The 12407-nt window shown below is 38.9% G+C and overlaps 1 protein-coding gene across 2 annotated transcripts in view; it reads right to left on the reverse strand.

Annotated features, from left to right (window-relative positions):
• Positions 1-12111, reverse strand: part of LOC102199561 (E3 ubiquitin-protein ligase RNF19B) — a 24809-nt gene extending 12698 nt beyond the window's left edge. The window contains exons 1-3 of one of the 2 annotated variants that reach the window (XM_005734337.2): positions 11809-12111; positions 2802-3344; positions 1831-2318 (exon numbers count right to left, since the gene is read on the reverse strand). In XM_005734337.2, coding sequence (XP_005734394.1) covers positions 1831-2318; positions 2802-2954 — 641 coding nt within the window. In that variant the 5' untranslated portion in view covers positions 2955-3344; positions 11809-12111. The remainder of the gene's footprint in view (positions 1-1830; positions 2319-2801; positions 3345-11808) is intronic. The other variant, XM_005734336.2, reaches the window with a different exon arrangement.
• Between the last annotated feature and the right edge of the window lie 296 nt (positions 12112-12407).

Genomic DNA, 12407 nt, shown 5'->3' on the forward strand with positions numbered 1-12407 from the left:
AACACATCTAAAAATAGTCTGCTTTGATGAATAATTTGTGTCTGATATGGGTAAGTCAGCTCATTTAACATGTTTGTGTGTGTTAGCCCCAAGGAAAATCCTCTTAGAACAAAGGAGTGCTGCAAATCAAAAGTATTAATTACTGTTCACAGTGGCCACACTTAAATATAATCCTGTGAATTTCAGAAACGTATAGACCCCCTACTCTGACATCATAAATGTGTGGGGTATGTTTCTGTAACATGTTGGATTATGGTTATAAAATAAATTGAAGCCCAGAGGGTACTTTTAATCTAGTAGAGGTTTTTTGTTTTTGTATTTTTACTGAGATATCTAAATAATTCCTACTTGTATTACACATGTAAATAAAACATGATTAGGTGCCCTCATAGACCCAAGTGTGTGTTAGACAGTCAGACCTAGGGCAAAAACACACAGTTTTCACACTCTCTCTGAGAGTCTCTCTCCCGACATTATCTTCAGCTAAGCTTCTGTCACTAAGACCTCAGGGAATCTCTACATGTTGGAAACACAGGAATGCACCAATCATAACTGTTAAAGACCAGTTTACATAATTAATCACAGCTTCAAAGTCTCTTTTATGTGAGAAGTGTTATTCACTGTTATTCAAAATGCCATTTTGCACACTCGTACACCCTTCTAATAAATCAAACGCAAAACACACTGAATTTGTTGTAGATATTTTAAAAACAGGATCTCCTGTTTCTCTGCGTTATATTTAATTCACCACTGTGTATTGATTTTTGCTCCTCTCATTCATCATCGCTGAGCAGCAAGTACTGACAGACTTTCACTGAACGGGGTCCTGAGCCCTGGCGCGTACGTGCTTTTGACCACAAAAAAATCCACTGAAAACGTTGCACACAAAAAAATGGACGCACGTCGTGACTTCCCACCAGCCCCCCTTATCCAGTTACCCATGCATGAACATTAAGCTGATATAGCAAAGGATCAGTGTCAGCGCCAGTTCTGAATAACAGAAAAAAAAAAAAGAGAGCTGATTGACGCCAATGTCAGCGGAAAGAAAAAAAAAAACATCTTTCCCTCGTAAGATTTACGACGACATCAAGGATCGATTTTGTAATGAAATCATATTGCAGCTGAGCTTTGCAGCTCAATGAAAGCTATATTTCAGGCAGTTATTCTGAGGGAAAAAGAGTAACAATACAATGGCGCCATAAATGTTAAGCACGGCACTAATAACATTTTAAACCGATTAAAGGTGAATGTTTCTTACATCTCACTAAGGAAAATCTTTTAGGTATTTCTGTTTGAGGCCTCAAAGAGTAACTCTTACCAATACGTAGAGGACTGGTTTATTCACAGTCCATTCTCTTTCGGGATCTGCAAAATATATAAACTGCAGCAAACTTGGTGAACTATGGAAAAAGCTTTAAAAATGCTGCCAATTATCCTCTTAAATCTAAGTCAATTATTCTGACAGTGACAAATGCGTCAGTCTTGTGTTTTACAAAATAAAGCCGGCGGTGGGATGACAAGAATTTGACAAGGGCTGCCACATTGTAGTGCGGGATTAGCTCTAATGTTTTTTTTAATAAGTAATTAAATTGTAGTGGATTGTTGCTGTGTCAATCATGTCAATAAAAGACCTATTTTTTCACAAAACAAAGTCATTATTGTTAATTTCCAAAATATTATTCTCCCTTCTAATTAACAGTTTTTTGCTTATATCTTTATTAGATATAAGCAATAAAAAAACAAGATGTTCTAGTTTTATTACAATATGCTTGAAACTGTTCTTGATGCCTAAAACAGCCTGTTGGTAGATGGTATCAGTTCACGTCTCACCTGCAGTCAGGCGCAGGGCACCAGCGTGTATCTGGATCAGAAGCCAGAAAACGCCTCAACCGGTACTCCTCAAACCTTTCCAGCAATGCCCGATCATCCAGAATGGCACGAACATCCAGAGGTGCCAGTGTTTCCGGGCACTGCGGGCACGCGATGCCCACCCGACTCTCCGATATCTCAATACGCAAGTACTGGCGTAGGCAGTCAGAGCATGCCCTGTGAGAACAGGAGGTGAGTCGCGGGAAGTGGCAGCGCGGTTGACTGAGCAGGCACAGTGGGCATTCTTCTAGGTGTTCGTCCAATAGCTGGTCCTGGCTGGAGGAGGAGAGGGACAGGACATCGGTGGACACCCGGCTGACCCCACCCACGCACTCGACTGTGGCAGCGCTGTTCTCGCCCACCTCAGCCAGTGATGCTGGCGGACCTCCTCCTTCTCCTTTTTCTGCTCCAGAAACTCTTGATTCTCCAGCCTCTTCTGCTGTGAGGTCCTAAGAACAGTTATAGGATATGGTGATTTACCAAATCCAAACACAGCACGCTTATGAGAATGAAGGGCTCTTAGAAATGAAGGGAGTATTGGTAAGTGTGTACATAGCTGGAATGCTGTAATTCATTTGGTTTCTTGGCAACGTCATTTGTACAAATGATCAATTAATTGTACAAACACACTAATGGATTTGTTCAGTAGCAGCGCAGAACAAAGCAAGCAAACGGGCATGGCTCTAAAGTTAATGATCAATAGCTTTGTTGCTTTTCTTTCGACATTTTCTGTGAGACATTTTCATCTTCTGACTGATGCAAGGATAATGATCCTGTATGAGCTACAAATTTCAAAAATAAACGCAAATTTCAAAATGGTATACATATATGCCATAATACTCTACCATACTCTACCAAAACTTGTATAAACCCAAATAAAGAACTCCTTCATTGCTTACGCTCACTCCAAGCAGACGAAGCATCAATCTTACCTGTTCTGGATGCTCGCTTGGGGTCAGGGTAATGGCCACCTCCTCTTTGGGACAGGCTTCCACAGGCCTCTCCGCCCTTGGCTCTGATTTGGGCTTTCGGCTGAAGAAATTTAAGAAGCTCAAGGGCCCAGTCTGCTGCTTGGGCCTCTTCATGGTCTAGAACTAGAGCGGGAGCAGCAGCTGAGGAGAACAGGCCAACGACCATGAGCAGGATGCAAAAGCGATGTTAGAGTACGTGTGTGTTTGTGCGCGGGTGGGCGAGCACAGTGCGCTCTCACGGCTCAGTCTTGGAGCTGGACGGCTGCTCTGTTGTATGAGGGAGGGTGAGTGGGTGAGATGGAGAGAGAGACGACGGGGAGGAGGTAATCCCTGCCTGAGGGGAACATCACCGTTTTGGAGCCTTTCCGAGGCCTGATCATGTGGTTTACTTTGTCTCTCTTCAGTCTTCCTCCTCCACCTACACAGAAGTCTGAATTAGTCCTGAACTGGTCGACTGTTGTTCATCATTTTAGGCTTTTTCTCCACTGTTAGCAGTCCTTCAACCTGGAAACACAAGTAGGTAATGACTATAATGCACAGCAAGAACTACAGACCTTTGGATGTGCATTTTGGTTCACTGAATATCAATTTTCTAAAAATAACATTACAATAAGAAATAAATTAAGAATATCTAGTCATAGCTTCTAAAAATTTGTTTTACACAATGAAAGAGTTTGTCCAAGGTAAAATATTACAATAGAATAACTAGACTCTATATCGATTTTAATTATATTTATGTAAATAAAGATTTGTCCAACCTCATCCCATATGGAAAAGATATATCTAAATCTTATAAAGTTTGTATCTGTCTTGTGTGAAACTTGTATGAAAAGCATATAAGAGTGAAAACAGATATAAGATCCCTTGAAAAATTATATAAATGTTTTGGATGCTTACTAAAACAATATATGAAAGTAATGAGAAAGTGGACACTTTCATGAGTAAATCATATGAGCCTTACATGATTCACTATATGAAGCAAGCCAAATCTGATGCAAGTCTTTTATAAGTTTTTTCTATTTCATTTCCATATGGGATAGCTCAGATGAAGTACCAAAACCTGTAGCTAAGAGTCTGTCTCCTAAAGTCAATCCTCTTAAACTTCATTGTTAAAATCCCAACTTTATAGCAGAAGCCAGCATGTCTGACCTGAAACAGAAACATGGTTTTAGTTTCTATGGTTAATTTCCCCCTTTGATACAATCGGTTACAATTAGTTTAGATGACAGTCTATTAAATGGTTTTATGACAATCTTTCTATCAGCAGTCTCCAAAGATTTCAGGTCAAGTCTCCCTGTCATTACTACAGGCATTCCACAGGTTTTCATTGCTAGATGTCTTTTATTCACCTTCTACAGTATAATCTACACCTCCTAAATCTTGAAACCTATTTTTATGCAGATGACACCATCTTATATACCACTGGGTCCTTGTTGATCGGGCTATTGAAAAATCCAAAGTTTGCATTTCAAAATTATCTTATGAAACATAAGCTTGTTTTTCATTCTGATAAAACCAACTGAAAACTATTCACAAGGTCACCAAGGTCAGTATCCACCATACAGTCCATATTAAAACTCTCCAGTGTCATATAAAATACAAATACAAATACAAAAAGCAAATATTGGTTCTCATTAACTGTTGTATTAGGTACAATTTTGTCTGAGCTTGATTATTATTGTAGTGATAGTTTATATGGATACAATGACAGGTCCTTGGACATTTTAAGATTAGCTGTGCCTCTTACTGACATTAAACTTGGAAAAGAACAAATGGAAAGACTACAAAAGACTGCAAAGCTACATTCTGTGATTTCATAGCAGCTTTTTAAAATATGTTAAACTGTATGCAACTGTCCTTGCACATGCTTTTCTTAATTTCTGAACGCCTATAATGTGTCCTTGAATTTTCTGCCTGTCTACTAGTCTGTGTACTCTTAATCTGTAGATGTCATTTGTACACAGGTCTCTCTTGAAAAGCGATCTTGAGTCCATGAGACATCCTGTTTAAAATACTAATAATAACATAACACCAGTATTATAAATGGTGGAGTGCTAATCAGGCATGAGACTGAATGTAATTTCAATCAATCAAACACATTACAGAGATCTGATTTAAAAAACTGATCATCAATAGTGTTGGACAAACAGCTATTTCAAACATAGGGTGTGTCATTTTTACTCTCGAATCTCTGTATGAGATACATTTAAAAATGCAAACACATGGAAGGGTGTTGTCTGCACCATGGCCCGTTTGTCATATAGCCCAGACAAGCAGTGAGGCCATTGCTATGAGACACAAAGAGCAGAAAGATGTGAAACTTGTGACTGATCAGACAAAAAGGACTGGGGGAGACAGGAGGGTGAAGCAGTAGAGAGGCGGTGACAGACACCACAGACAACTCATTCTGCATCCATTAGGCAGCAGCAAGCTTTCATAATCAGCCCCAGAGAGCAAAGGGAGCATGAGGTGATTCATGAAACCCCAGACCAATTAAAATAGCTGTCTCCATGCAACTACATCAAATCAGACCAAGGAATATGGACTGAAATGTGATATGATTATAGATCATCTATTTCAAGCTCCCCAGTGCTGCTTTTAGTATTTTTTTAGTTGTGGAAAACAGTAAAATGTATGAAATCTATCTATCTCTTTGCTTGCCTTATCGTTATTATTAAATCAAATTCAATGACTACAGGAGTTGAGGTAATTCTGCAGATATTATAAGCTTCATCATTCTTTAAACAGAGATATACAAAGGATCTGCATTTCTGATACACTGAAGTACCTAAACTGCTCTCTCCCTCTCTGAGACCAGAGTTAGGGCTATACCTTTATTTCATTCGTGTTAAATCAACATGAACAGAATACCCTTTTTAGATCATTACTGTATATGGTAATTTAAGGGTAAAGAACCAACATTCTTGCCCTTTGAAAGTTATCTCCATATACTGAAGAGTCACGTTAATATTTTAGATATATATGACCTTAATGTACCCCTCTTCTGATCTTCCAGCAGGATAACACATCGTGTCACAAAACTCAAATCATCCCAAACTGGTTTCTTAATTATGACAAGGAATTTACTGCACTCAAATGGCCTCCACAGTCATCAGATCTCAAGACTCGTTTTGAATGTGAAGCCAACAAATCCACAGACAGTGTAATGCTATGGACCAAAATCTCTGAGGAATGTTTTCAGGACCTTGTTCAATCCATTAAAGCACTTCTGAAGGCAAAAGGGGATCCAACCTGGTACTAGCAAGGTCTACAGAACAAAGTGGCTTGTCAGTGTAGATGATAATTGTTGGAACCGATATTCCAATAAGAACTACGAATGTTGTTTAGAGTTGTCTGTAAACATACTCACATTTGACACAGTTACAGCTAGTGTCCACCCAAGTCTTCCAGATTGCTTACTGCCTTGGGAATTCCCTTGAAGAACCCAAAAAAGATACTAAATATGATGGTACTTTTTCAAAAATCTTTTTCAAAATCATTAGGAAAAGCTTCAGATCAAGAACCGCCAGGGTGTTTTGTATTTCAAATTAACTATCCTTTCTTCAAAACCCACCAGTTTAAAGAATTTGGAGTTCAGAGGTATAAAATCTTTACTTTTGACACATTTATTTAAAAACATCTTTACAACTGGTCCTCAAATGGCTTGGATTTCACATGGATGCCTTTGTTTGCTCTAAAATAAATATTTAAGTAAAGCAATCCAGTGGAAAACAAAGCAGCAACCAGCTCATCATTTCTATATCCAGCTATGTCCAGAGTCTAGTAACACAGTTCTATCCTAATATAGCATCCCAATTGTGCATCCACTTGAATTTCCCCATCATCCGTATTCTGTGGGGACTGACCTTCACCAAAGCACCAACCTCTGTGATGAACACACCACTGAGCTGCTGTTTATTTATAGAAATAATTCCCACAGATGAAAACATCAAAAGCGCACATGCTTATATGCTCACGTACATATAATTATGCAAATGAAGACACTCAAGCGCACGCCGGCAAACTGATGCATGTAGTATTGAGTGTTTTTAAAGCATAGCTCGGTGGGTTTGTTGCTCTACACTATGAGACAGATTGCCAAGCAATTAGACAACACAATTCGCTGCCTAACGACTTAGATAAGTTGTCACTGTGAGGAAATGAAGTAAAGATGAAGAGATAAGCAGGCAGTGCCTTTGTAGAGACTGCTCATTCGAGATCAGATTGTACAGAACATTATAGCAACAAGAAACAGAACATCTCAAAATCTAATTGACTAGATTACAGCCTAAAACCACATACTGGATTTCTTTATGGATTCATTGAAGTACAATTTCTGATGTTTTACTAGAATAATTTACCTACTTGTATGTTTAACTCTTTTTTGCATTAAGATAAGATAAGATAAGATAAGATAAGATAAGATAAGATAAGATAAGATAAGATAAGATAAGATAAGACTTTATATACTATACTACTATATACTATATATATTATATATATAGTGATTGTAATTCTCTGCTAAGTGTCTGTAAAGTTTGCTGGGTTTTGGCTCCAAATGACTAAATGTAACTTAGTGCTGATTCATGCTGCTGTCAGACCTGACAAGGATTTTTGACCTCCGGGTTATTAGGATGAGGGTCATCCCAAGTTAGCAGAACTACCAAGAAGATTTTCAGTCTAGTTATGGCTGAACATTCAAGAAAGGCAGTTTGAATATTGCATGAGTCTCTCAACTAAGTGCCTTAAACTTAAGTCACCACTGAGCTGCAATCCTTCTGGGTATCTTGGTTCTTTTTTTCCCTCTTGTTTCTCTTGCTTGCTTATGTTCTTTTAGTTAAATATCTGCTGCAGTCCAGCTTTCCAAACTACAGAGCATCCTTCAACTGTAATGCATCATGATTTAGAAACAGATCTCCCATCAACTGAAAATACTGACATGCACATGCACACACACTTACATTTACCCACATCATCATATATATACGTAACCTAATTATGTGGATACACAGATGAAATGGCCAAGAAGATGCTATCTGTTTTCCATGATCAGTTGCTGTTAGAACAGGGTCAGAATTAGTACAAACTGCTTTTCGGATCAGCTCAATGTCAACAATACCATCAAAATCGGACAGATAAGCATGATAATAATAACTTCATGAGGTTCACGTTAGGGAAATGCGCATTACATGATACACAACAAGATAATGGGAGAAATTTCATTCAAGAACGTCTTCAAATCAGGAATCACATGGTTCCAGTGTATCAGAACAAGCATATGAATGTGACCGTGACACTGTCACACACACAAACACAACTTTGACCTTATGTAACGCATGCCACATATAGTTTATAACATACATACTATATCTACATATACTCTAAAAAGATATAGTTAGTTAACAAATTATTCATTTTAAATATTTCAAGTGGAATAATTAGATAACAGAAATGAGTGATGTGGTGCTGTTACCATGGTGAGATATTCACAAAACTCCAAAACCACTGCAGTTGCAGTCTCTGGCTACTGACAATACACTCAAGCACTTTTTTGCCAAGCTGCGCATCTCTCCTAATAAATGAAGCAACAATCCATCTCTATACATATTGTGAGACAGGAAGAGAGAGAAGAGCCCTGCTGTCATCTCTCAGAAAACTGTCCATAAAGAGTGAGCACACACTCTCTCTTTGGTCCAGGTATTATTAACATGTTGTCTCTATTACATGTATTATGGGAACAAAAGAAAGACAAGGCCCCATTAGGTGAATCAATTAATTTTCAATTAACTATGTTTTAGCTTAGGCTTTAGAGAATTGGCATTAGAAAGTTTGTGAAGCTGAAGTATCTATAACCTGCACTGTTTTCACGGCCGGCAGGGTGCGGCTCCTCTAGCTTTCACATGCTGCTCTAAGAGGATATCCTCCAATGTATTAACATCAGCACAGAAACTGTGCACTGAGGGCTTCATGGCATGGGTTTCCGTTATACCTAGAGTGTAAGCGGATTACCATTTGTTAGTAAATCGCATTAGCAGGCTCTTCGGTGTGATAATATTAATCTTAAGTGACATTCATTTTTAGTCATTATTATTATTATTTAGCATATAATATTAATTCTTTATTCATACTTCATAACTCATAACAAATTCATAGCATAAACCACCTTTCATTTATACCATTTTCAAATCAGGTCTTTATACTGTACGTAATATAGTTAATGAACAGAATAAATATAGTCACGAGAATTAGTCAGTGAGTTTATACGATGACAACCAAGTTGTGAATCAAAGTTCAAAGAGACTGTGTGAATAATGCCAATAACTAACAAAAGAATGGAATCTATTATGAATCTTTTTGAAATAAAAAACATGCTGAAATCTCACAATCTGTCAGTACCATTAAAGATTTAGAATCTTCACACCACAAAGTATGAGCGAAACCAGAAAATATGAACCATAACCTGCTGTTATGTGTTTACTTAATCCATCTGAGTGCTTAGGCGCCACAAGTTCAAAGCACAACCCACTATAATTTTCTCAGAGCTCAGGGTACAAACAAATCACAATGAATTGACTCCCATTGGAGTTAATCTATATATATAATATTTTCAGAAGAAAAATAACCAATTTCGGTTCTAAACGAAAAATTCTCTGTAATCCGTGAAAGTTTCTAAGAAAGTAATTACTTCCAAATCGAACTTTTCAGCCCATTTCTTTTTCTTCATCCATAAAATCATACCATCACCTGTGTATATTTGAGCTGTGAGGAATGGGTGAAAAGGAGCTAGGATCTTAAGATGATTTAAACAAGATGTCACCTTGTAACCTGTTTAAACTCCTCACAACTTCCTTTTTTAGCAAGCCAAAGGAAGTAATACTGTGAAACTGCCCTCCTTTCATGTCCTGTCAACGCAAAACAAAAGCTTAAAACCCTCATTTTAGTCTTAATTCACAGCAGCAAACACTGATTTTTTATTTATTTCAAAGAGGCGAAAGAAAACAGATCCCTCGGGCACAGTATCACTGGACATTATTACATAACATACTAAGGCATGTGCAGGAGTCTTGTATTGTTATCCTCTGACATGAATCAGCATGCTGATTCACACCGCCTTTACTGTGACCAAAAAGAGTGACACACACTCACACGGTTTCCCACAGAAAGCACACGCGAGCAAAGTTGGCAAGGCTGTTTTACTGATACATGCATAAAAGGTCATCCCATTTGTCCTCTGCAGTTTCAGAGGAGCTTTACAAAGATTAAAAGAAAAGTTGTGATGATGTCAGATGTTTTTGACTTTGAGACTTTTTATCAGAAAGTCTGTGTTGCAAACTGGCAGGGAAGGTCACACAAACTGATACTGTTAGTAGTGATGCAGGCCATCTGGGATGCGGCCTTTCTGAAAAAAAGAAAATCGATATCTGCTGCTTCTTGTTTTGACCATTTTCTTGTGAGTTCCCCAAATTTATTAAAGCACAATAAGAAATTACCTGAGTAAAATGTCTAGATATGGTTTAAAATACTCAAAATGTTTTGTGTTTATCCCAAATGTGCTTCATTAATGTATACACAGACTACAACGGAGTCACCTCAGGGATATATAGAGAACTATAAAACACTTCAAGGGAGTAATGATCTATTGCTGTGACATTTGACCTTTTCAGATACCTGCTGTGGGTCAAAAGAATGTCGTCATCAATCATACATCATACAATTACAGTCAAACCATGAGTTAAATGTTTTTAAATCATGCCCCCATGCTATTTTTTATAAGTGAGCAAAGGTACACTTTGTAAAAAAAAAAACGAATTCGCTGTTCTTAACTCTGACTTCACGAATAATTACCTACAGTTAGCGTTTATACTTGTTTATGCCACTCCACCTCTAACAGATGGGATTATTACACAATCAGGATTCTGCCCCAAAGCAGCTTCCCATCCTCTGAAAAGCCAAACAGGGAAGAAACAGAGCACTTTTTTTTCAGAATCCTGTCCTCTGCATGAACCTTGCTGTCACAGCCATTATTACAGTATCTTCTTGCTTTGGAGGCGTTTTCGACGATGTGACACCTGTTAATAAGCTGTTGCTATTTTAAATAATAATAATAATAATAATAATAATAAAAAGAGTGAAATAAATAGTAGTTTTCAGACGGATGTTGAGTTCTGCCTCGGTGGAGGGAAGCGTGACGATACACCCTATTAAATATCCCTCCACTGGACAGATGCCCGCATCAGCAATGCGGGTTTCAGAGGCATGAGAGTGACCTCAGCCTACCCACACATAGACACACACTGGCGCGCGCACTTAAGCGCTCCACGGCATCCCTGACCAAAATATTGAGCTTCTGTGCCATGCGGCGCGTAGCGGACAGTGTTAGTGACCTGTGAAAACCTATAGTCTACTCGACTGTATTGAATAACCGCATGCAGCATAGGGGATTTAGTTTGATAAGACATCATATTATTGTTGTAGAATTTTACAACACTGTTAGACCACGTCTTCTAAATCCACGTTAACTCTCTGACACACATGTTTAAGCACTGCGGAGTTAAAAATGATGCAGTTATACCGCAATTACCTTAAACTACTCAATAATATAAAGTATCGTTTTAAGAATAAACCACGGGCCTGAGGGGTTCATCTTGGGAGTGCATCTGGAAATTATATGAATGAAAAAAGCGGGTTATTATAAGGCAGCCGAGCGCAAGTACCACTCTTATTGGGGTTATTTGGGCATGCTGACAGAATATTTGAATCATTTAATGAGGATTTGTCCGGAGCATCAGTATGCTATTGCAGGGAGTGGCATGTCAGCCTACGTATTCGTATTCACCTCCACCTCCACGTACCCCACACGACCACGAGTGAAAAACACCAATAAAAAGGTTCTGAATGCGCATCTGAAAGTGTGTCCGGGCAGCGGATAAAACGCACAATAATTTCTATTACGTAAAGGGTATCTTACCTCTCTGCACGGCGCCTTCTCTCCTCGCAAGCGTAGAATCGACAACTGGCTCCTCCCCTTGAGGACCAAACAGTAGCACAGAAATCTGCACCCCACACCCACCTCCCTCCACTCCCCACCCAGGTCGCCTCCTCTTCACTGCCTCACACAAACCGTGTCCGCCCGACGGAGCTGCAGAGAGGGGGTGGGTATTGTGGTCCAGACCGGTCCGGTTGAGAGGCGAGCAGAGGAAAGGAGATCCGCAGTGAGGAAAGCCTTCCCTCTTACAGCAGCTGCCTGATGGCTTTTCTGTGCGGCGGCCTGGAGGGGAGGCACACTGCAGAGATGCGAGCCAATGACATGACGCAGAATCCCAGGATCTCCTATTCATAAATGCCCAGTCCCATAAAAAAAAAAAACATTCTCCCTCGTTTCAGATATAAAGCCAAAGCAGTCTACATGCAGGACTCCTTCCTCTTCTTTTCTTTGTTTTTCCTTTTTTCCCGTTTTGACATCTTGTCCCAATTAACCTGGCAGATTGTTTATGTGCTTTTGGTCATTTATAGTGACACATGACAGCTCACTGTTGTGTCCACTGAGTGATTGTTTCTATTTTTGAT

Source organism: Pundamilia nyererei, unplaced genomic scaffold (genome assembly GCF_000239375.1).
Source record: "Pundamilia nyererei isolate P.nyererei 1_Seehausen unplaced genomic scaffold, PunNye1.0 scaffold00058, whole genome shotgun sequence".
Taxonomy (NCBI): domain Eukaryota; kingdom Metazoa; phylum Chordata; class Actinopteri; order Cichliformes; family Cichlidae; genus Pundamilia; species Pundamilia nyererei.